Genomic DNA, 24,134 nt, shown 5'->3' with positions numbered 1-24,134 from the left:
TGGCAGCTCAGCTCATACATCCTGTCTCCCTCCAGCTCTGCAGCCTCAGACCCCTCTAGCCAAAGGCTCTCACTCTGTCAGAAACCTCTGTGGAGCACCTGCTGTGTGCCAGGCCCGGGATATGTGCAAAGCAGACAAGAACCTCCCATCAGTCTGTGGTCCCTAAACTCTGGTGATTATCAAGTTCCAGAGTGGTCCCTGGTAGCTTCTCTTGCTTAGCCCCAGTAAAGGGAAGCACCACCCCCACCCTACTCCCCCAAGAGGGCACTCAGCACAATGGTGACTCCTTCCCCCAAAGCCTTTCTCTGGCTTCTCCAAACCCCACATCTTGTGTAGGCTGGGGGTGCACAATGGCAAATTCTGGGTGAACCATCTGACATTGAGTCTCTTAGCATGATCTGCACAGGTGGCCCAGGAATCTCTCTTCAAGGTGGAGTTTGATCTTAGCGTCCACCACATTGTACCTGCCATTGGGGAATCTGGTCAAACTCAGCGGTAGCACAGGGAGGCCCTTTAACTCGCTGCCACAGTCCAGATCACCTGGCCCCTCTCCTCCTGCCCTTCAGCCCAGCCCTGGCTTTGACCTTGGCCATTCTCACTTGCGATGCTCCAGTGGCCTCCCAGCTGGTCCTCTGGCCTTCAGGCTCTGACGTTCTAATCTGTTCTTTATGGTGTGCTCAGGGCCAGCTCTCAAAAGCATAAGTCAGTCATGTTATGCTCCCCAGTCTAGTAGTTTTCAACCAAGGGGTGACTTTGACCCCTGCCCCGAGGGACATTGGCAATATCTGGAGATGTTTGGGGTTGTCACACTTGTAGGGGGTTGGGGTGGGTGCTACTGGCATCCCGTGCATAGAGACTAGGGGTGCTGCTAAATATTCTACAATGCACAGGACTTCCCCCCAAACAAGTTACCCAGCCCAAAAGGCTGATAGATGCTGAGAAACCCTAGTGCACGGCTCACCCCAGCCTTCAGACTGAGCTCAGTCTCTTTGGTGAGATGCAGGAGGCCTTTGCTCCCGGCCCAGCCTGCCCACAGGCAGATCTCCCCTGACTCCACACTCCAAGCACCTTAAAGGACCCCAGGTTCCTACCTCCATGCCTCGTCCACACAGGTTCGTAAGCCTGGGATGTCTTTCCCTCCTGTTTGCTTGGTGATCACCTCTTTGTCTTTCAAATTGAAGCCCAGTTCTCTAGCTGTGAAACTTGCCCTTAACCATACCCCACCCACCCAGGCAGGGTTGGGACTTCAACGGACCGTTAGCATACACTCCCCTCGGTCTGGTTTTGTCGCTTCACCTGTCCCTCTTCTCTCTTAGTAATTATGATACCAGCAATCAGAGGACTGCAGACGTTGTGTTGGAACAGCAGGGTCAAGCTTTATAGTGAGTTTATGTGGCTAGTAAAAGGCACAGTGATTCAAACCAAGCTTAGCTGCCTTAAAGCCTCAGTCGAGCTGCCTCTCATGCTGCTGGACTGTGCGGTCCCCCAGGGTGGGGGCTCGATCACGGCCCCTTCTATTTCCCTAGTGAGTGGGTGATACACAGAGGGAGGGGCTCAAGGAAGTTCAAGTGCATGAGGACTTCATGTAGGACTAGTGTATGCAGGAAACAATACAGGGGTGAGTGAGTGAATGAATGAATGAATGAATGAACAAATGAGTGAGTGAATGAGTGGATGTCAGGGTCAAGGCCCAGGAATCCAGCCAAGTTCAATCGCTCCCAGGCCCCACCCACTCAACCTGGTCTCGCAGACCATGCATGTCTTAGACCCCAGCCCCCCAATGCAGGAAAAGTCCACATGCTCCTCAGTAATGGATAATGAGCTGGCTTCTAGCAGCTAGGACCATGGGCTGCATGCACAGTATCTGTAACCTTGGCCCAGGCTCCCCTGGAGCCTTTCCTCACTTCCCAGTGTACCCCCTAGCCCTCAGAGAGCCCCCCATCACCTAACTAGCTGATGACTGTGCTTTGCAAGCAGTTGTAGATGAAGGCTCAGCAGCAGCAGATATATATAGAGAGGCATAGATATATATAGAGAGAGAGGCATAGGGGCGGGGCTAGAGGGGCATATATATGAAGAGGTAATATGCAAATTAGGCCTGGACGCCATAACGGGTCACAACGGACAGGAGGAGGTTGCACATGCAGGTGAGGCCCGAGTGGAGACGGAGACGGAGATGGGGGGGGGGGGGGGGGGGGGGGAGCGGGTGGCGGACTCGGGCAGCCCCAGAGCGGACACAGGCAGGGTGGCCGGGGGACGCTTGAGTCAGGCGCGGGTCCCAACCCCCCCGCAGGGTGCCTCCTTGCACAGTGGGAGGTGGGGCGCCTCCTCACGCGATTTCAATCATGCGCTGGGCCTCTAGTCACAAATAATAGCCAGTCTGTCCACCAAGATTTACTGAGCACCTACTATGTGCCGGGCATTCTAGTGAACTCTCCAGCTTCAGCCAGCATTAGAATCATCTAAAAGGCTTCTTGCACATGCAGATTCCTGGGTTCCCTCCCTTGTCTGACAATCCGGCTTTTTCCTGAGCTCCTGGGTGACTGACAGGCACCTTCTGGGAAACACTGCACAGAGGATTTAGCTGCAGCAGGTGCTGTGGCTGAGGGCGGTTTGGGAGGCATAGCTGTGGTTGTGCTGGGATTGGCAGTTCACACTACAAGGGAGGTCTCAGAACCAGCCACAAAGCCAGCTCCTTCTAGCCTGGTCCCCGGGGGCCCCGGGGCATCCTGTCTTGCAGGGGCTGCTTGGGCAGCAGGACCCCCCACCCATCCCCTTCTTGGCCCACAGTCAGGGGCCTGACTCAGCCCCTCGATGACTCATGTCCTAAAATCATGAACAGGAAGAAGCACTGGGTGTTAGCCGCAGCCTTTCAACTACCTTCTTCATCTGTCCCTCCCACCTGCTCTCCCACCTTCCCTGGGGCCACATCTTGGGCTGAGCTGGCCATGCCAAGTGAGGGCTGGGGGCGCTGGACTGAGACACATTCACTGGCTCCCGTCTGGATTTCCTTCCAAAGAAGAGGAGGCCCAGGGAGTGTAGCTCTCCCAGCCCTGATCCGGTCCCTACCATCAAAGAGGACCCCAGGCAACACAGGGAAGGGAGCCAAGAGAGCCTGCAGACCTCCCCCTCCCCCAGTTACCCAAACCTCCCTGTTCGGGTGGCCTCTTCCCAGGAACCAGCCCCTCAGTCAGACCCAAACCTTCTAGAGAAGACTCTCATCAGTTTCTAAGCTCAGCAAGCGGGGTCTCGGGGGAGTCCCCATTTTAGCCGTTCCCTGTGTGACCTTGGGCCAGTGTCCTGATCTATAACATGAGGGGGCTGAGTTAGATCCAGGAGACAGGCTGGTTTCATCCTAAATGCCACCTCCCCTTGGTGGTGGGTGCCCAGGGCTCTGTGTTGAGAAGGATTCTGAGCCCGCATGTGGAGTCTGCAAGAAAGGGTGCATGACACCTAGCCGAGTGTGCCCCGGGGGGTGAGGGGGGCGGAGGGGTCAGCCACAGAATGATCACCTGGCCTCTGCCGTCTCTGGACTAGGACCGAGTGCCCCTTGATGTTCAGGATTCTACGGCTTTCATGAGATTTTGAGGAGACGTGGATGGAGCAGGTGGGCCTGGGCTGGATTCTAAATATACAACTTTGTGGCACACGGAGGTGGGGGGGCGGGGAGGCGGGGAGTTCGCCCTGCGGGAATGACTGCCCTGATCCCACCTAGGGCCTTACCTGATGGGTGGTTCTCCCTTCTTCCTACTGCAAACCACGCTGCTGTATTTTACACCCATCTGGCTTTGAACCTTACATGGGCTTTGTTTAAAAAAAAAATCCAAAGCTTAGTATAAGAAACACCATGTTCCCAGTACTGGGAATTGACCAATGTTAACAGCTAGGGCCGCCCTCGTTCCTCTCTGACCTCCTATCATAACCTTGACCCCTCTGTCCTCCCGGCTGGGCCTGAACATGGGAAGCATACCAGGCCTTCGTTCTCACAGGTCCATCCACCCGAAACACCTTCCGCCAGATGCCTGCCTGACTCCAAGGTCATCTGCTTGGGGGTCACCCTCTCCGACCCTCCTAGCTAAAGCCACTGCTTTATTCCTCTTCATAGCAGTTGTGATCATTTCTTTGTTGAAGGACCTTGTCAGTTTTGTTCTCTGCAGGGGCTCCAGCACCTAGAAACCAGCAGACATTGCTAGATTATTTTTTAATAGGTTCTCAGTAAATATTTGTTGAATTGATCTTTTGCTTCAAATTCTTTTATTTTATAACTAGAGGCCCAGTGCACAACATTTGTGCACTGGGGGGGGGGGTCCGGGGGGAGCGGGCCTAAGCTGGCCAGCAGACATCCCCCAAGGGTTCCTTAGTGCTGCTGCGGAGGCGGGAGAGGCTACCGCCACCACCACTGCACTCGCCAGCCGTGAGCCTGGCTTCTGGCTGAGCGACACTCCCCCTGTGGGAGCACACTGGCCACCAAGGCGCAGCCCCTGCATTGAGCGTCTGCCCCCTGGTGGTCAGTGCACATCATAGCAACCGGTCATTCCACTGCTTGGTCGATTTGCATACTAGCCTTTTATTATATAGGATTAAACATGAGGTCCTTCTTGACCCCCAGCCCCAGTTCTAATCCCTTCTCTTTCTTCCCAAAGGCAACTATTACTGAACCCATTTTCCATGTGGAGAGGAACAGCGAGGGGTATTATTTTACATGCCTGCTTGTGCGTTTGTACAAACGGTAGAATACCAGGTGCGCTGCTCTGCCTCTTGATGAGTCCCCGCCCCTCGGCCCACTGTGTTTCTGAGAACTTTCCGAGTTGATGAGCTGGGTCCTGGCTTCTTCGTGCCTGCTGGGCGGTGCTGCCCCTGGCCTGCCCTGCGCGGTGTGCCTGCAGCCCCACCAGTGGGAGCTCGGGTGCTCGCACACCTGCTCAGGCCACACTCTGCCACGCTGTCTTGCACCTGTGCCCTGAAGCACAGGATGGAGGGTTTGTCTAGGTCGTAAACCTAGAAAGTAGACCTGCCAGGCGGTGGGGTTTGCACATTTTCATTTTCGCTAGGTCCTGCCAAATGCCTCTCCCGAGGGGCTGTACCCACTTCCACTCCCACCAGCATGTGGGGCTCCCACGTGCCCACATCAGTGGGTTTCATATTCTCAAAGTGCTTTCAATTCTCCTACCTCCTTCAGCCTCGCCGCCGCCCTGCCGGTATTCCTCTCGCTTAAAGGGTGAGCACCCCCTCCTCCAACTCTCAAGCCCCAGTCCTAACCCTTCCACCACCACCCCTCATTCTCCACCTCTCACCCCTGCTAACTCCACCCCCCACCTGCCACCCACCAACCATCCCACGCTCCAAACACCCTTCTCACCCCATCTCACTGTCTCTCCTTCAGGCCCCAGCAGAGCCAAGAAGCGGCTGGTCCCCATTTGCCACCTGGCTCTCTCTCCAGACCCACCTTGTTCTAGGCCTCAGTTTCCCCACCTTCCTCTGAGGTCTCCACCCCCTCACACACTGGGCCACAGGTCTGGGCAGGAACCACGATTCCCCTCAACTAGCCTCTCCCCCAGCCCCTCCCCTTATTAGTAAGTCGTTCCTGGGCATTTTATAATTTGGTGGCTGGTGGGAATGGAATCTTTTTGCATAGCTTCTCTCTCGCTCTCAGCTTCTTGGACCTGACATACGGTGGTTTCAGTGAATCATACACCTCGGAGCTTGCAGTGCTTTCTTTTTTGCCCCAGCCCTGCTCCCCCTGATGCCCCGCCATGAGCTCAGGCCACTTGTCCTTGTAAAGCACACGGTGCTGTCTGTGGGTGTCAATTCCTCTGGGATGGGACTGTTGGATCTTGGCGTTCCTGTGTACCTATTTCACTAACACTGCCAGGAGCTTCCCCAGGAGACCACGCCAGCCACGCTCCCTCCCACCGGCAGGGTGAGAGGGGTTCCTTTTTTTTTTTCACGCTCTCCCCCAAACTCATCATTAGCCAACTTTCTGATTTTGGCCAACCTGATGGGTGTGAAGTAGAACCCACTGCTGTGTCATTTGCATTTATTTCTCTGAACATTCGTGGGTTTGAGCACCTCTTCATTGCTTGTTAGTCATTTGGGTTTTCCCTTCTCTGAACTGCCTATTCACATCCTTTGACCAAATTTCTATCATTTCCTGCCTCTTTCTTGTAGCTTTGCAATAATTCTTTGTATATTCTAGATATTAATCCCTTGTCATTTTTAGATATCACCAATACTTGCCCCATTTTGTCATCTGTCTGATGTCCTTGTTTATGGTATTCTTTGCTTTTAAGAAAAATCATTGGTTTTAATATATTCAAACCCATCTCTCTTTTTTTTTGCCTCTTGGATATTAGTCAAAAGCTCCTCCCCCCCACCCCACCCCCCACTGTGAAATATATATATATTTTTTTTTTTTTTGCCTCTTGGATATTAGTCAAAAGCTCCCACCCCACCCCACCCCCCACTGTGAAGTATATTTTTCTTTATTTTCTTTCATTAGCTTTATGATTTTACATCTCATATCTAGGTCTTTGGTACAACCAGGTTATGTGTGGTATGGAAGACCTAGGGGAAAAAACCCCACCAACTTCATTTTTCTTCGTAGCGTGAGCCAGTCTTTCCCACATCACCAGCCAAACAGTCCACCCTTTCATCATCAATCATAATTGCATGGGTCTATCACTGAATGAGCCGTGCTGTTCCCCTGGCCTTGTTCCTAGGCTAGTTCCACGTGGCCTTCATTAGCGGAGTTTGTAGAATGTTCGGTATCTGGTAGAATGAATCTCCCTTGCTCTTCTCTGTCAACATCATTTTAATGCTATGTGGCTCTTCATTCTTCCGTGCTCATTTTAGAGTATATTGAAGTTCCCCGAGTTCCAGCTATGATGCCAACACAGAGGGCACTGAATTGATAGGTGATGTGGGGGAGAAGGGACATCATTGCAGCACCCATCCATGGACATGGGACGCCCTTCATCTGTTCAGAGCTTCTTCTAGGTCTTCTGACCCTTTGACTGTTTCCTTGGCTGGGTGCAGCCGGGGTGACAGGTGCAGTGCCCCTCCCTGACTCACCTCTTCTGCACGTGGGCTCCCATTCATATTTGTAGTGACTCCAGGTGAGCTGAAGGGCAGGGCCTATAGTCCTATTTTATAGGTGATTTTAAAAATATATATGTTTATTGATTTCATAGAGGAAGGGAGAGGGAGAGAGAGCTAGAAACATCAGTGATGAGAGAGAATCATTGATCGACTGCCTCCAACCCGCCCCCGTGCCCCACACTGGGGTTTGAGCCCACAACCCAGACATATGCTCTGATGGAAAATCAAACCGTGAGCTCTTGGTTCATAGGTCAATGCTCAACCCCTGAGCTACACCGGCCAGGAGCATCCCCAGAACCCTTAAATGCCACTGTCTGGATCAGTGATCCTGGCTCTGTGGAATAATGTGCATAATTTAAAATCTGAAGTAGGCAAAGTGATTCCCTAACACAGCACAGACGTTAAGAAAAAGCAGGCTTTGTACGTAAAATGAACAAGAACTCAAAGCAGGAGTCCCCTGAAAGTTCCCTCCAAGATCCATGCTGACAGCTCAGGTTCGTGCTGACAGCTGAAGGCATGGATTTCCAACAATATGTCATTGTAGGGTGGAGAGGATTGTAACAGTGTGAGGTGGCTATGAATCAACACCCATAGCAATTATACCCATAAGTGGGGAGATTTTATTGTGTTAATAAATCACTGAAAAGAATTTTTTAGAAGAAAGGCAAGAAACCAAAATGTGTGAGGTATTAGAATGGGTGATGAGATCGTGCATAATTTCTATTATTTTCCCAATACTTTTTCCTGTTTTTAATTAGTGTTCTTTTTCAAAACTTACAGTTAGCTCTCTTTTTATAAAGGTTTTCTTTTTTGTTTAAATCTTTATTTACTTTTTTTAAGATATATATATATATTTTTATTTCAGAGAGGAAGAAAGAGCCAGAGAGAGATAGAAACATCAATGATGAGAGAGAATCATTGATCGGCTGCCTCCTGCACACCTCACATTGGGGATGGAGCCCGCAACCCAGGCATGATCCCTGACCGGGAATCGAACTATGACCTCCTGGTTCATAGGTCCACATTCAACCACTGAGCCACACTGCCAGCCCAGCTTTGTTTAAATTTTTAAAGCACCAACACCTGCATTCTAGTCCTGATAGCCACTGATTCTCTGTGCAACCTGGGGCACAGCTCTCACCTCTCCAAGCCTCAGTTTCCCCATCTGTGGGACTATGAGGTCTAGAGGGGAATCCCTCACGTTCGTCAGCCCCTCTCCCATGCCTCCCACCAGCCAGACGGCCTGTGGCAACAGGAATCAGCACAGTTTTCTCCTTGGCGAAACCTTGGGACCTTGGCTCAGAGCGGGAGCAACCAGGGGACAGCCAGGGAATGAGGAGGCAGTGAGAGGGCCCGGGGCAGTTCCCCACCAGCTGGATGTGGGTGGCTCTGGCCAGTTTCCCTGACATGATACCGAGCCCTTGGGGCACACAGGACAGGAGGCCCTGAGTCCCGGCTCACCAGCAAGGAGCACGCAAAGTTAAGTCACTGACCTCATTTCCCCGGCTGGCCGTCCCTTCCCCAATTCAAAAGCAGGAAAAAGTTAGTAATTTTTCCCCTGAACAGTTTCCCAATCTTCACTCATTCAGATGGTTACGAGGACACGTCCGCGGGCCAGAACTGGGCAGGGCTGGATGGGATTGATTCAGGCACAACCCTGGCAGGGGATTTAGGGGACACAGAAGATGGGAGGCAGAGAACTTAGCGGAGGGACGGAGGGACCCAGCTCAGGAGCCTGGCGGCTCCTCGAGTAGGTGACATGACTTGCTCCCCTCTAGTTCATCTCCCGGTAAAGTCTGTCTACATGACCTCATTGCCAGAGAACCAGAGCCACTCACCTCCCAGGCTTGTCCTGCCTGTCCTGCAGATCACACACTACTTATTGAGCACCTACTGTGTGCTGGGCAGAACACGCCTGCCCCTTCACCCACAGGTCATTGAGACCCTGCCCCAACCATGTGCCCAAACAAGGCTCCCAGGAACCTTTAGGTCTAGGAATGAATGGTGGAATTTCAAGCACCAGGAAGGCATCAACTTTGCTACGCCCAAGACCTGGGTTCAAGGCCTCGGTCAGGCCCTTTACCAGCACGTGACCTTGACCTTGACCTTGGACAGATCACTTCATCTCCCTGAGCCTCCATTTCCTCATCTATAGAATGGGGAGAAATAAGTACCCTTTGCAGGGATGCTGTAAGGACCAGAGTTTAGGAGTCCACAGTGCCTGGTCCATGGTAGGTGCTCAACAAATGCAGCCAAATATTCTCCCCCTGCCCCCATACACACATACGCCGCAATGCAGCCCGGTATCCCCCAAGGTTCAGGGAAGAAGGTTTCCCTGTGAAGTTCCCCCAGTGCTCAGCCTCAGTCACACTCAAAGGAAACCCCCATGGGTCCCCAAATCCCCTGCAGTTTCCCAACCCTCCTAAGGCGGATGCAACTTCCCACCAACCACCCAGCCCAGCCTGTCCAGTCTCCCTCCCAGCTCCTGCAGAACAACGCCCGCCTCGGAACCACCTCCATCATCTCCCTAGAGACCCAGACGTGCGCATGCATCACCCCAGACTCACAAACGCTCTCATTTCTTGTTTTAAATACATTTTTATTGATTTCAGAGAGGAAGGGAAAGGGAGAGAGAAACATCAATTATGACAATAATCTGCTGCCTCCTGCACGTTTCACACTGGGGATTGAGCCCGAAACCCAGGCATGATCCCTGACCGGGAACCAAACCCTGACCTCCTGGTTCATAGGTCAACACTCAACCACCAATTGGGCAATGCTGTCCTTGTTGACACACCCATCACAACTGCCCACTGGCCCCCACATGCCCCGAATTTCTCCACCCTCCCGGACCTTTGTGACATGTGCCAAATCCCCAAGCCCTGGCTGCCCCCCTGACCCACACTCAGGGCCCCACCACCTCTGCAGTGACCCCTGGCTGAGGCTATCGCCCATGCTCCTTACTGCCCCTCTGCATGAATGAATGAACCTCATCCTCGCACCCTTGCTTTGGGATAGGTACTCTCATTCCATCCATGTTACAGAGGAGGGAGTGGAGGCACACCATCTGGGCTAGATGGCACACAGTGGGCGCTACAGCCCACACTTTTACCTGAGTCAGCCTGCTGCCCAGTCGGGCTTTGACTCCCTGAGAGCAGTGCTGTATACCCCTGTCCCCACCTACCCCTGCCATGTTCCCCAGCACAGTTCCTGACACACAGTAGGTGCTCTATACAGATCTGTTGCTTGAATGACTGAAAAAAAATAAACAAATTCACCTTTTCATACAGATATTTTTTGCGAGGCTTTTGGAACAGTCAGTGCTGTGGGAACTCGGAGGACACAAAGGTCCTGGTCCCGGGTGGTCCTTGAAGGCTTCCTGGAGGAGGAAGGGGAAGATGAGGATGGAGGTCTGGCATTGGGGCACTGAGCAGTGTTCAGCGATGGGGGGAGGGGGGGTCACAGTTGGGTTTCATTGGGGATTTGAATACAGGAGCTGTGGGAGGGAGCAGGACATGCCTGGCAAGGCTGGCTTGACAAACTTTGGCCTGCAGGTACTGGGGAACTACAGAAGGCTCTGTGATCGAGTGGCCTGGTCACACCCGGGCTTTGGGAAGAAAAGGCAGATGGGAGCCAGGACGCACTCCCTGTCCATTCCCCGGGCCCTGTGGATGCCTGCAGTGTTCCGAAGGGCCCAAGACTCAGGGTTGGGGCCACAGCACAGTGGTGACCTCAGCCTGTGCCGCAGTGGAACAGCCTGCCAAATGGTGGGCAGCTCGGACTGCAGCCCGATGCCCAGGTTTGAATCCTGCCTACACCTCTTAGCTGCTGTGTGACCGTGGGCAGGAACTTAACTAGCCTGTGCCTCGGTTTCCTCACCGGTAACAGAGGCGTAATAATAGCAACCACTGCCTAGGGCACCGTGAGGTTTAAATGAATTAGCACAAAAAGCTAACCATGAAGAGTTCCTATCGCCGTTCCACCTAACGTTGACTTCCCGGATGGCCCAGCGGAGGCCTTCACATGGCTTTTGGTAGAGCCCAGCTCAAAGAGGCACAGTGGTTCTCGGGAAACTTTCGATGAATGGACGTGGCCCAGGGGACGCTGGCCCACCTCGGGAGTGCCCAGTGTTCAGGGGGGTCTTCGGCCCGAAGTGAGGTGCCCTCCCTCGCCACCCGCCGAGGCTGTGGGTATTTCCTGAGCGAAGTGTAATCGCAGTGAAAAACAACGTCCCCGCGACAGCCTGCTCTTGCATAATCTGCCCACAGCGCTGCGGCTTCCTGACCAGGCTCCGCGTGGCCCGGGGGTGGAGGCCCATCCTGCCCGGGAAGGTGCCGAGCCCTGCCCTCCTTCTCAGAGGAGGCCCAACGAGACCTGTCGGAGCCTCAGTTTCCCCAACTGGAAAATGAGAGCTTTGGAGCTGATGTTTTTGAAAGCCTCAATACTCTCGAATGCAGGTTTGAATGCTGGCCCTGCCCGGTGCTGACTGCTGGGGCCCCATGGTCCAGAGTTCACACTCCGGGGGAGACAGACACAGTTGGATTCAAATTGCAGCCAGGCGGCCTTGGCCAGGTTATCTCACTTCCTTGAGGCAACTCTGGGGACACGAAGCACTAAAGTATCAGGAGAATGAAATGAGGCAACGGAAGCGTTCAGGGCAGTGCCTGACACAGAGATCTCACGCGTCTTAGACGCTCTACATCCCCTCCCCGTGAATCTGGGCGCGGAGACTGCTGGACCAATGGAATGGGACAAAAGTGATACCGCGCCTGGGCCCAAATATTCAGAACCTGGCGGCTTCCGCTTCCTACCCTGGGTCATTCGCTCTAGGAACCCGGCCACCATGCTGCGAGGAGCCCACGGCACGCCCCAGCTTGCCAGCCGCCTCAGCAGTGCAGTGCCGGGTGCCAGCTGGCGCTGTGAGCAGAGATGAGCCTTCCCCAGCCAGCCAGGCCCAACCGCAGATGTGTGAGCCAAATAAATGACTAGTGTTGTTTTAAGCCACTCAGTTTTGAGGTGACAAGAGACCACTGGGACAGTTAAGGTCAGTCACCAGCCAGTCAGCACTTGGAGACCTGGGAACCCACGTGCTCACCTGTAACCATGGTTACTGGGAGGTCAGCGGGGATGCAAATGAAGGGCCCTGGCATTAAGTTCCGAACAGACAAGTCCCCTGACCCTGGTGCGGGATCGGCTACATCCTGTGTGGGACCCAGGGAAGATGAAAACACAGAGCCCCTCGTTGTAAGCGTGTCGATCATTTTCCAGACGGTGACAGCAGAGTATGAACCAGGCTCGGCCCTTCTCAGCAGGGACGCTGCGGGACAGCACGGGCCGGAGGGCCAGGAGGCGGCAGGCGTCCTGCTCTTGTCTGTGCTTGTCTGTCTGACCATGGCAGTGGTTCTCAACCTTGGCTGCACATTAGAATCACCTGGGAATCTTTTTAAAATCCTGATTTTAAAATCCCATGGGCCCAGAAATCAGGATTTTAAAAAGATTCCCAGGTGATCCTAATGTGCAGCCAAGGTTGAGAACCACTGGTCTATGGGGACCACTTGGCTCTTACAAAGCTGTTTTACAAATACACACCCAACGCTCTTACCACAGGTGCTTTCACTTTAACACCAATTTTTTTTTTTAAAGGAAGATTGAGAATCAGCAAATAATCTTTACTGTTCACCTAGGCTAGATGGCCATTTCCCCGCCCCAGTCCCAACTTACACAGCAAGGACCAAACTTACCAAGATGGCGCTTCAGGCAAACCACCTTACCTCTACAGGGAGCGGTCTCCCCACCTGGAGAATGGGGAGGCTTGTTCTTGCCCTTGGATTCTGGCATGGGGCAGAGAGCGGGGTATGAGTTCTGAGGATGTGAAAGGCGATCCGATTGTTGGCCAGCGGAGGCTCTCTGTCCACCTGTCCTCCCAGGCCTGGGTCTCCCTGTCTCAGAATCAGGCCACCTTCGAGGAAAGCCGCCCCGAGGAGCGAGGCTCTGGCTGGGTGAGCTCTGCGGCAGGAGGATCAGAAAGAAATCACAGCTGGGCTGCCGCTTGATCTCAGACAGGTTGCCTAGCCTCTTGCATAAAACAAGGAATAAAATCAACCTCCTCCCTACCTCCCAGCTGTGGCGACTTGGAGGTGAAAGGAAATGTGTCTAGAGGTCATAGCGTCTGATGTAAACACAGCGGGGGGGGCCACAGAGGGGGTGGCGCATGGGCAGAGGGGGACTTGGAATCACAGAGTTGGGGGATTGAACTCCAGCTCTGGCACTTCCTGGCTGTGTGACTGTGGTTGGTTGCTTCACCTCTCTGAGCCTCAGGTCGTCAAGGGGAGTGCTGATACTCAGCCCATCTACTTCCAGCTGCGATTCTGAAGCCCAAGTGCCTGAAGAAGGTAGAAAGCTTTGAACAAACCTACAGCTTTTCAGGTGCTTTCTAGGGGCTGCTGGTGGTGACTACCATTTCTGAACAGGGAACATGCCAGACACCAGGCCGAGACCTCACGCCTTGTACCTCCATCCACCTAATGCAGAGTCATTATCATGTACGGGTTGCAGATCAGGAAGCCAAAGTTGAAAGCACTTAAGGGCTTCGCTTGAGGCCCTGCAGCTGGGAACTCCTCGAGCTGGAGATTGAGACCCAACGGCTCCTTCCTCCTTCCTCCCCGCTCCACCCCCCACATCAGGAGCCCTAATGAAATGGGATGGGGAGTTTGCCCACACCAAACACAAACAAAGGCCTGTGGCCTCCCAGGATTTCTTGGTTTGGTTTTTACTCTTCTGGAAGACACCCAGAGAAAGAGGAACCTAGACTGACTGCCTGCCAGCCAGCCAGCCTCCCCCCAGCGACAGCAGCCTGGCCCCGGAGCTATGTTACTTGTTACTTGTTAATTCGCCAGGAGCAGCCTTCCCACAGGCCTTTCTGAGAAACATCCAACTGTTTCCCGGCTACCAGCAGCCTCAGCCTTTGTCTGAAATCAGCTGAAACCACCTTTGCTGGCCTTTCCCGCCCACCGCTGAGAGAATAGCAGGATGTTTATTGTTCTAACGGGAGGGAAAATAAATGTAGTCTTTTCTTTTTAACTTTTCTTCGTTCACGTTTATTTCATTTTTTTTCCTTTTCCTTTTTATTGAATTTATTAGGGTGACACCGGTTAGCAAAATTACACAGGTTTCAGGCACACAATTCCACAACACATCAGCTGTACACTGTACTGTGTGTTCACCACCCCAAGTCAAGTCTCCATCCGTTTGACGATAAAATCTGAGCACCTGGCAATGGCCCGCGAGGCCCTCCGTGGCCTGGCTGTCGGCCTGCCTGCTCACCTTCTTTCCGCCCGGCCCCGGTGCTCCCACCAGGTGTGCTCCTCGAGTCCCAAGGCCGGGAGCCTCCCCACCTCGGGGCCTTTGCAGCGATGGTTCATGACTTCCCAGGTCGCTGGGCCCCCAGGTATCATGTCACTCAGGTGGAGTTCAAAGGGCACCTCCTGGACCACCTGGCTGGAGCCGACCCTGCCCTCGAGGCGCTGCCTGGTCCCCTAACTGGGGCGCCCCTAGCACATAACCCCATCGTCTCCGGAATGACTTATTCACAGGTTCGGTTCTGTGCCATCGTGGATCTCGGCCACTGGACACAGGGCCCACGGAGGCGGTCTGAGCTCAGCGCATCCTCTGCAGCTGGACCGGGCCTGGCTCATCACAGGTGTGCTTGGAAGGGAGGGGGAGGGAAGGAGAGGAAAGGAGATTTTGAACAGCAACGCGGTGCCGCCTGGAACGCCCTGGAACCACGAGCAGGACGTCCATGCAGAGGGACCGGCAACACTTCACAAATGCACAGAGTTACAGACTTCTAACCAACCGCCACTCCTGTGACTGTGACATGAGGGGTCCTCTGGGTGCCCCACGGAGCAAGAAGCAGTCTGCCCACTGTGGGGTTCCCACAGCAACACACCCCAAGGGAGGCCAGGCCCCAGGGGAGCCTGGAAGCCTGTCAGCCTCACCGAAGCTAACGCCAGCCCGGAACCAGCCACCAGCTTTCATGTTGTTTTTCTGGGAGAAGAGTGTTCTCAGCCCGATGCCTCCTGGAGGTTACCTGTTGGTAAGTCAGAGGGGCTGAATTCTGCAGACCCAGGAAGGGCTCACCCTTGGCAAGTGGCCACTGGGCTGGACCGAGGACAGAGGCTGCCACACAGCAAACACCAGCCCCATGGCAGGTGGCGTTTAAGGGAACCCCACAACCCTGGCCCATTTCACAGATCAGGAAACTGAGCTCTAGGGAGATCAAGGCACCTAACCTAGACAGCCCCACTAAGCGGCAGAGCTGGGCCTGAATCCCAGTCCCTGCCTCACACTGTCTGCCCGCACCTCGGTCACTTCCACTGAAGACCTGCTGCTCTGGGGCGCCCCGCAGGGTCCCAGGTATGCACCCAGCATGGGTGCTGGCCCAGGGCCAGGGGCCTGGGAGGGTGCAGGAGCCCAGGTGGGCTCGGCCAGCGTCTCCGTGGGCTGGAGTAGCCATCCTTGAAGCGTTTAACGTTCTCACCTTGGCTTCCAGTCAAGCAGGACTGACACGGTCAAGGGCCTATGAGTGAATCGGGTCCCTGCCCCACCCATCTGTCCCCAACCCCTCCCTGCCCCCCACGAGGACAGGGAGGACCAAAGAAGGGGTGGAGGTGAGAAGGCACCCAAGAAACTTCAGCTGGAGGGCGGCCTCTCGCCTCTGCACAGTCATTTCTGTTCAGCCCAGCAGAGCAGTCCCTGGGGCTGTGGGACAGCAATGACTGGGACAGGATGGGAGGGGTGGGAGGAGGGAGACATGGGAGATTGAGTCTCCTGCTCCATCTGAGGGATGGGCCTGGCCTTAAGCACCTCCAAGACCGCCCTGGGAGACAGCAGGGTTTCTCCGAGTATGACAGCCTCCACAGGACACTTACCACTCCTTCCTGACTGCGGCCGTTCAGGAAGGGGGTGTGCGCGTGTGTGAGGTGCCCTGGGAAATGCCACCCTGAGCAGCAGGGCCCTGGTCCACCTGCCCATCTGAACAGCAGAGGCTAAGAAGGCCCTGTCACTGGAGGGCAGGGATATTCGCCGGGCCTGCACTGACCACGGGCGGGGCCTGGAGTCCTGCGGGGGTGGGCCCTTCCAGCTCCCGCATGCAGCCCTTGGCTCACATTGACCCCTCAGTCCCCTCCCTGTGACCCCCAGGCTGGGGCATCTGCACAGCTTCTGTGATGCCCTCTCCCCACAGCCCCTTCTGCAAACACCCACAGGGAGCCTGGTGTAGAGCAGCTTTATTCGGAGTGTCCTTGAGGCAGGCCTGGGCCAGGGCGCGGGAGTGACAGGGAGGAGGACCCTCCGGCGGCGGAGGGGCGGCTCTGCGGGCAGCAGCGCCCTGTCCCCAGAGGCTGGGCAGAGGGGTGGCGGGATCCCCGTCCTCAGCTTCCCAAAGACTCTCAGTCTCCATGAGAGAGTCCTCATCCTTATGGTCACTGGTAAGGAACTTTGTGGATTTTTAAAAGATCGTGTTCTGTGAAGGGCTCTTGGGCGAGGGAGTGCGTCATTTCATGAAGCAGATGTCAGCGGCCGCCACCGGCAGCCTGAGCCCTGCCCACGAGGTGCTGGGCGCATGCTGACTCCGGGCACGGAGGCTCGGGGGCAGAGCTGCCCACACGGGCATTTGGGCAAAGATCACCCATCCCACATGAACTTCTCCAGGTTCTGGTGTAACGGCCTCTCCAACTTCCCCCAAAATATCTGAGAGGTTTCAGAAAGTGTCCCTGCCATTCCTGACCCGGCCCCGACTTCCTCCAGCAACGTGTGGCCGGTGCGTAAACAGCAGCTTTCAGGCCTGGCTTCGGCGGGTAATTCCAGGAGCCTGCGGCGACCCAAGACTCGGTGCCCGGCCTGCCGCCCCGTCGTCTGCCCACGGGTCCCTTTCCAAGGCCACGCGCCTGTGTACACGTGTCTGAAAGCCCTGGGCGAGCAGGCCAGCCGACCGATTATTACTTAGTGTGCGATGCACACATCCTTTCCCCAGACTGAGCTACGCAGAGCTCCCCCCCAAGCCCAGGATAAGGCAGACGCGGCTTTTGACATCCATGTCCCAACACGGGTGCGGAGCAGCTGCTGCAAGAGGCAGGCCTGGTGCCATGGGGGTCCATGAGGGCGGCAGATCCGGGGAAGGGCATCTTCATTTCCCAGGACAGAGCGGGCGGTGCCCACCGAGCAGGCAAGGACCCCGAAGGGCCCACCGTCACTGGGACTGGTAGGGACATTCTGAGATGAGCGAGTTGATCCTAGGCCAGGGGCCCACCGTGGGCCACAGAACAGGGAAAGGGCAGCACCAGGAGGGTCCCCCCTCGGCCCACGCAGGGCTGGAGGCAGGCTGGGTACCACCAGGCATAGGGCACAGAGCACAGCATGGCCGCAGTGGCTGAGATGGGCCAGCCGGCCGCCCGATCCCTCTGTTTCCCTTCTGACGGAGGAGAAACCACAGGTGCTGGCCCTGGGCCACTGCGGGCCCAGTTTACAGTAACTGTGGGCTGTTGGCCTGGTAGCAAGGCCCCGTGGGTATCTCTCCAGGGGCCCAGTTGAGGGGAGAAGGCTTGGGGTGTGGGCCTCATGGCCTCTGCCTCAGGTGGGCTCCACCCTAGAGGGCGGGGGGCCCATGCCAGGACTTTGGGGTATCTTCTCAGTAGCAGCAGAGGCGAAGCGTCCAGTCCCGACTGTCTGTCTTTCTGTTGCCCCAGCAAACATCGCCGTTCAAATCCAGCACCCTGGTTGTCTCCCCTGCACAGCCCACTGCCCTAGGGTCAGGGTGGGGGCAGCTGGGTGGGGATGCAGGTAGAGACCCCCAGGCCCCTCCTGCATTGACCACTGGGTGCTGGAAACTCAGGTCAGCAGATGGGCCTCTGCACCAGCGTGGCCCACCGTGCCGCCCGGTCCCAGGGGCACCCAGCTGCTCTCTCAGCCCCAGCCAGGCCTCACTTCCCAGACGCCGTCTCAGGCAAGGGGTCCTCCTTCCCTTCCTCCTCCACCGAGAACATGACGTCCCTGCAGCTGCCCAGAGGTGGTTCCGTCTCCTGCTCCGGGTAGTGTGGGGCATGGTCCATCTCCAGGTCCTCCTCGAGCTCAGGCCCGGCCGGCCCCGCCAGGCCCCGGCCCTCCGGCGCCTCGGTCTTCACGGTCCCCACGATCACTGTGTCGGCCTTCATGATGTAGATTTTCTCTGCAAAGCGGAAGGAGACGTGCGGTGAGAGCCCAGAGGATGAACAAGGGGGCGGAGGAGGGTCCCAGTCCAGCTCTGCCACCCGCGCTGTGTGGCTCAGGCAGGTGGCATAACCTCTCTGGTGCGCAGTAAGCCCTGCCAACCTTACAGCCCAGAACTGTGTGCTGAGGAGTTAGCCCTGGCCCACTTGCTACCTATGGGTAATGCCTGTGGTTGTCTGGGCACTTCTGCAAGGATGGGGTGGGGAAGGAGAGAACGGGGACAGGAGAGAAAGCCAGGCGTGGGGAGGAAGCAAGTAGAATCAGTCCCCATGGCTCCTGCAAATGTCCACTGTAATTGAGAACGAAGACTAAAATAATAACAATAGCACCAGGGAACTCGAGTAGAGGTTCACTCTCCACACTTTAGCTCCTGAATCCTCACATCCCTTCTTCCAGGTAAACAGTCTGTTCTTACCCCAGTTACAGGTGAAGGACCTGGAGCCCAAAGAGGCTCAATGACCTGCCCAGGGTCACCAGGTAGTTAGCAGAAATCCCCAAAGCAACTCCTGCCCCGCTGCCCGTTCCACTCCTTTCCACGGCCTAAAGCAGAAACCAGCATGTCCCGGGTTGCCCGGGATGCTCTGGTGTTCACCGTGCAAGTTCAACCCAGGATGCTCTGGTGTTCGCCGTGCAAGTTCAACCCAGGATGCTCTGGTGTTCGCCGTGCAAGTTCAACCCAGCAAGCCAGGCAGCTGTCACCCCTGCAGAACCCTCAGCTGTGAGTAACCGCCTGATTCCGGCAGCTTTGGGAGGGCGGTATAGTTCAGTGTTAATCGCTTATTGCCCACCCCCCCAACACACACACACACACACCGAGGCCTCATGGCTGTGCCTGCCTAGCACACAGTAGGACTGCTTATGTATGTCACTTGGATGAAAGACCCGCCCAGCCCATTAGAGGTGTGATTCCCCGGGTCCTCAACACCATTTCCTTCCTTTGGGGGTTTTGGAGGCTCAGGGGAGTTAAGGAAGCTGCCAAAGACGCTGGGAAGTGGGGAGCCCGGCCTACAGCCAGGTCAGCTGACTTCAAGCACCAGCCGGGCTTCTTCCGGTATCTCAGGCTCAGGGCAGGGTCCCAGCTCCCAGCTGCTCAGCCCTGGATTCTAGAGGCTGAATGGGGAAGCTCAAGAGGGAACTTGAGAGCTGGGGTGGGGCAGGGGGCTCGGGATCCCTGCTTCTCTGGGTAACCGGTTACACCCCTCTGATTCAGGAACCCCCAAAATATTCTTGGGGCCCCTGCACCCTCAATCCCATTACATAATGCCGGCGCTTCTGTGTTGGTTTTAACACCCCCAGGAAAGAGAGAAGTGTTCAAAATAGCAGCAGGAACTAAAGAGGATGAGGGAGAGAGAGAGACAAGCTGTGGGCTGGGACCCCCTACACCCCAATAGAGAGAAGAGGGCCTCAGGCCTCAGCCACACACATCTTCACCAAGACCTGCAGGCCCCTTGCCCCGGGGGGTGAGAGAGAGGGAGGGCACAGAGGGGGCCAGGCAGGGCTAGAGGAGGTGAGAGAGAGACAGACAGAGAGAGACAGACAGAGAGCAGGATGGGTTGTCCAAGTTGAAGAGACCAAAGTTGGGGACCAGACTATCATTCCCCTCACATTCCTGGGCCCTGAGTCCTCTGGCTCTGACCCCATCACAGAGCTGCCCAGCCCCCAGTCTGCAGGGGGAGGGTTTTCTAGAAGCTACTGGAATTCCTGACTCACCCAGGGCTCCGAATCCAGGGAAGCTGTGTAAGTGTGTGTGTTGGGGTGTGGGGCGGGGGGGGGGAGTGAAGGGGGGGGAAAGGGGCCACCCGCCCGCCTGGTGCTATGGTCACGGGGAGTGATGAAGCTCAGGCAGGAGTTTGGTCCCCTTGGGAATTGAACAAGGGGTGCCCCTCTGAGGTAGTGTCAGAGGGACAAGGGGCTCACTGCCCCTTGGGTATCCCAAGAGAGCCTCCAAGGCTTTCCCTCCCACCACCCCACATCCAGCAAGGCCTGCAGGCTGGCTTGGCTCTGGGCAGGCTGTCCATGCCGCTGCCCGTGCCGCTCCCCACACCCCAGCTGCCCTGGGAGTCTGGTACCTGCTTCTGCCACCCCCTCAAACACTCCAGAACCCCACCCGCGCACTTCCAGGCACTGCACTCAGCACAGCTCGAAACTCCAAATTAGGGCTTCTTCGGAAATGTGAATGAGATGCCTTTGGCGATATTTCCCAAAACTCGTTAAAAAAAAAAAAAAAAAAGCCAAAAGCTGCAGTCCCCAAAGTTTCTGTTTGATACGAAAGACTCTGCCCTAAAGAGTTCTAGCCCTATTTGGTTTGGCTCAGTGGATAAAGCGTCGGCCTGAGGATTGAAGGGTCCCAGGTTTGATTCCGGTCAAGGGCATGTACCTTGGTTGCGGGCACATCCCCAGTAGGAGGTGTGCAGGAGGCAGCTGATCGATGTATCTCTCTCATCGATGTTTCTAACTCTCTATCCCTCTCCCTTCCTCTCTGTAAAAAAATCAATAAAATATATTTTTTTAAAAAAGAGTTCTGTCCACCTCGCCTGCCATAGAAATGTGTGCTGCGACTGCAAATGCCTCTTTGGTGTCATCCGAGTGGTGGTTAACCCTCCAGAGAAGACGGGGAGGGGGCGCACCGAGGACCTGGCCCCAGGGGCTCACAGACAGGTGAGGGGCAGGAGAAGGCCACAAACACAGCCACGCTGCCAGTGCTGAGGACACTGGGTGGGAGGCCTGGAGTCGGGGGGAGCACAGCAGAGGCCATCTGGCCTAGACAGGAGAGCGGGAAGAGCAAGGAAGGCTTCCGGGAGGAGGAGGGAATAAACAGGGTCTTCAAGTGGGTGGTGCTGGCTGTCCCAGGCGAGGAAGCAGCTCCCACAGAGAAGCTTAGAAGTGAGCAAGGGCTCCGTAAGCTTAGGAAACTGCCGTTGAGCAGGGGTCAGGAGGCAGGCAGGTGAGCCTGGTGGAGAGAAGGCAGCTCGTGACCAGCCTTGAATGCCGGAATAAGAACCCTGAAGTCATCCAGAAGTAGCAGGGACCCCTGGCGGGTGTTAAGCAGGGTGTAATAGAGAGGTATACAATTTGGGAGAAACGTTCTGGCGGTAGTAGGCAGGAGAGGTGGCGGCGTGAGGCCGAAGGGGGGGGGGGGTGTTCGAGCCGGAGGGCAGCTGTCATTTGGGAAGTGCTGGCCGTGGTGCCCGCAAGGCCACCAGGACTGGTGGTGTAGACAAATCTGGGGTTTCGGGCGAGCCGCAGCCCTGCCACCTCACGGCCGTGTGCCCGGGAAAATCGTGTCACCCCTGCCCCATCCACAGTTTCCCCAATTGCGAAAAGGGGAAGACACCAGCCTCCGAGGCGGTGTGACCGTGAGGTGACGCTCGCACGGTGCCCGGAACGATCAGACATGTGGCAGCTCTTACGTCACTGTGTGTCTTCCCGGGTCCCCTCGGGGGCTCTCTGTTGGGGGCTGGGGGCAGTGTTCACTTTCCTCTCTAATAATAGAGGGCACCAGGCAGGGGGCGCCTCTTCCCTCCACCCCACCGGCCCCATGAAGTCAGGGCCACCACCGCTGTCTCACAAGCTGACGGGGTAGCCAAGCACATCTAATACTCTCACCAAAAGCACCTCCCACTCACAAGGCCGTGGGAGAGTCCACGCCTGGGGCCTTTCAGACCCAGGGTCCCCACTTCCAGGTGGCGGCCCGGGGCCCAGCACCCATCTCCCCACTGCCCTCTTCACCCTGACCACGCTAGGACCCCCACACAAGCCGACTCACCGATCCTGTTGTTGGTATGTTCCGTGGTCACCCGGGGCTCGGGAAGGTCCCTGGGGGATGAGGGGCTCCCGGCTGGACTGGCCCCCACCAGCGGCAGGCTCTCCAGGCCGGCTGCCCCCACGTGGGTGCAGGGCTCCACAGCCGGGGGGCTCATTAACCCCAGCGTTTCGGTGCGGGGCTCTCTCACCAGGAGGCTCTTCAGCTCCTGTGGGCACAGGGGAGGCAGCGCTGATGCAGGGTGCCCGCCCCCCACCACCCGTCCCCAAACTGCGAAGCCCCGTTTTATCATCTCTATTCGCCCCAGCCAGTCTCCCTTTCTGCTTTAGGGCTGCCACCCGCCACCGGGCTTTCCAGCCTCGACAGCCTGGCGCACCTGCGCAGTAAGTTCTGGGAGAAATGTGCTGCTTTTAGGCGTGTACTAAATAAGGATCGTGGCCAACATCACGCGTGTGTACCCCGTGACACATGTTAATCCTCACAGCCACCCCCTGAGGTGACTAGTATTAGCACTCTCTCCATTTTACAGATCAGGAAACTGAGGCACAGAGTCAAGTGACTTGCTCAGGGTTAGCAAGTGTCAGAGCCAGTCCTTGAACCTTGGCATCTGGCTCCGGGATCCACGCGTGTAAAGGCCGGTCTATACATGTTGGCCCCAGGCCTTCCCTACTGCCCAGCCCTGACCTCCTGGGACAGTAGTCGGTTATGACTACACTAATGTACTCTAAAAAGTGCTACGTCTTCAGGAAAGTGTTGGCTAGTTTTTGACTTTGATAGGTAAGTACAAAGGAGAAGCGGTCTCATGGAATGTTCTAGTCCATAGCATTTACCTGCTGCCTTCAGAGTGGAATGAGTTTGAGTAACTCAGAAAGTATAGCTACATAATCCTGAAAATTCTTTTATAACAATATGAAGTCCAAAAGACAGCATTTTTAAACAATTTACTATTAAGGTGTTAGCTCAAGTAGCTAAAAGATATTTGATTCTCTTACAAATCACCGGATATCTTTTCCATAAATGTCTCGGTGTTATAACAGCAACTTGTCTGACCCAAGTGTATTTGAATGTGATCTCTCATAATTTTAAATTGAACTCATATTGTGGTTCTGCCTCTTATGTTTAAAAATTAAAGGATGGAGCCCAGCTGGTGTGGCTCAGTGGTTGAGAGTCAACCTATGAACCAGGAGATCACAGTTCAATTCCCGGTCAGGGCACATGCCTGGGTTGCGGGCTCGATCCCCAGTAGGGAGTGTGCAGGAGGCAGCCGATCGATGATTCTCTCTCATCACTGATGTTTCTCTCTCTCTCCCTCTCCCTTCCTCTCTCTGAAATCAATAAAAATATTTTTTAAAAAACTAAAAGGTGGAAACCTTTCTCTATGTATAAATGGGTTTTATTGTGGGTTGTTGTTTTTATGTTTTGCTTTTTAAGACTTTATTTCAACCTAACTATGCTTAGAGAAATACACTCACATTGGTTAATAGAAGGCAATTTAAGTTTAACTTATTCTACATGATTTGGACCAAAAACTTGGTACATGGTTTAAGCATTAAAAAAAAACACTTCAATCTGGTTTATTTTTCAACTATTACAAGTGTATGTAAAAGATCCTCCATCAAATGCCACTAAAGTAGGCAGCAAGAACCCTGAGAAGTTAACCTTTGGTTTGTCTCTGAAAAATAACATGTATTGCACAAGTCTATAAAATTGGTGCAACAAAACAGTGTTGTAATATTTCAAAGCCAGTTTACAAAGCTCAGTAGCTCATGGATGCTGCTGAAAAGGGTGGGGAGAGCCCTATACACGTCTGAAAGCTGTGCCATTTAGCTAGTATTACATGGAGACAGCAGATCTTCCACGGAGCAATGTTTGAGTTAAAAGAAAGTAATGAAAGATTTGATAAGTGAGGGGGAAAAGTGGGTGAACCATACATGCCTGAGGCCCGGCCATAGGGAGAGCTTGGTCCTGCCCCTCCCTCAGCTCCGGGGGGCATTTGCCCCAGCTCCCA

The 24,134-nt window shown here is 55.2% G+C and overlaps 2 protein-coding genes across 2 annotated transcripts in view; both read right to left on the bottom strand.

Annotated features, from left to right (window-relative positions):
* Positions 1-14,519, bottom strand: part of TNFRSF1B (tumor necrosis factor receptor superfamily, member 1B) — a 49,200-nt gene extending 34,681 nt beyond the window's left edge. The window contains exon 1 of the mRNA XM_005873485.2: positions 14,422-14,519. Coding sequence (XP_005873547.1) covers positions 14,422-14,519 — 98 coding nt within the window. The remainder of the gene's footprint in view (positions 1-14,421) is intronic.
* A 1,463-nt stretch (positions 14,520-15,982) lies between these two features.
* The window catches only part of TNFRSF8 (tumor necrosis factor receptor superfamily, member 8), a 44,790-nt gene continuing 36,638 nt past the window's right edge, over positions 15,983-24,134 (bottom strand). Inside the window, exons 12-13 of the mRNA XM_014545456.1 lie at positions 22,130-22,331; positions 15,983-18,322 (exon numbers count right to left, since the gene is read on the bottom strand). Of these exons, the coding sequence (XP_014400942.1) occupies positions 18,078-18,322; positions 22,130-22,331 (447 nt within the window). The 3' untranslated portion in view covers positions 15,983-18,077. The remainder of the gene's footprint in view (positions 18,323-22,129; positions 22,332-24,134) is intronic.

This window comes from Myotis brandtii, unplaced genomic scaffold, assembly GCF_000412655.1.
Source record: "Myotis brandtii unplaced genomic scaffold, ASM41265v1 scaffold410, whole genome shotgun sequence".
NCBI classification, from domain to species: domain Eukaryota; kingdom Metazoa; phylum Chordata; class Mammalia; order Chiroptera; family Vespertilionidae; genus Myotis; species Myotis brandtii.
Note: the sequence above shows the minus strand (reverse complement) of the source record. Positions and strands in the feature narration are given on the sequence as shown.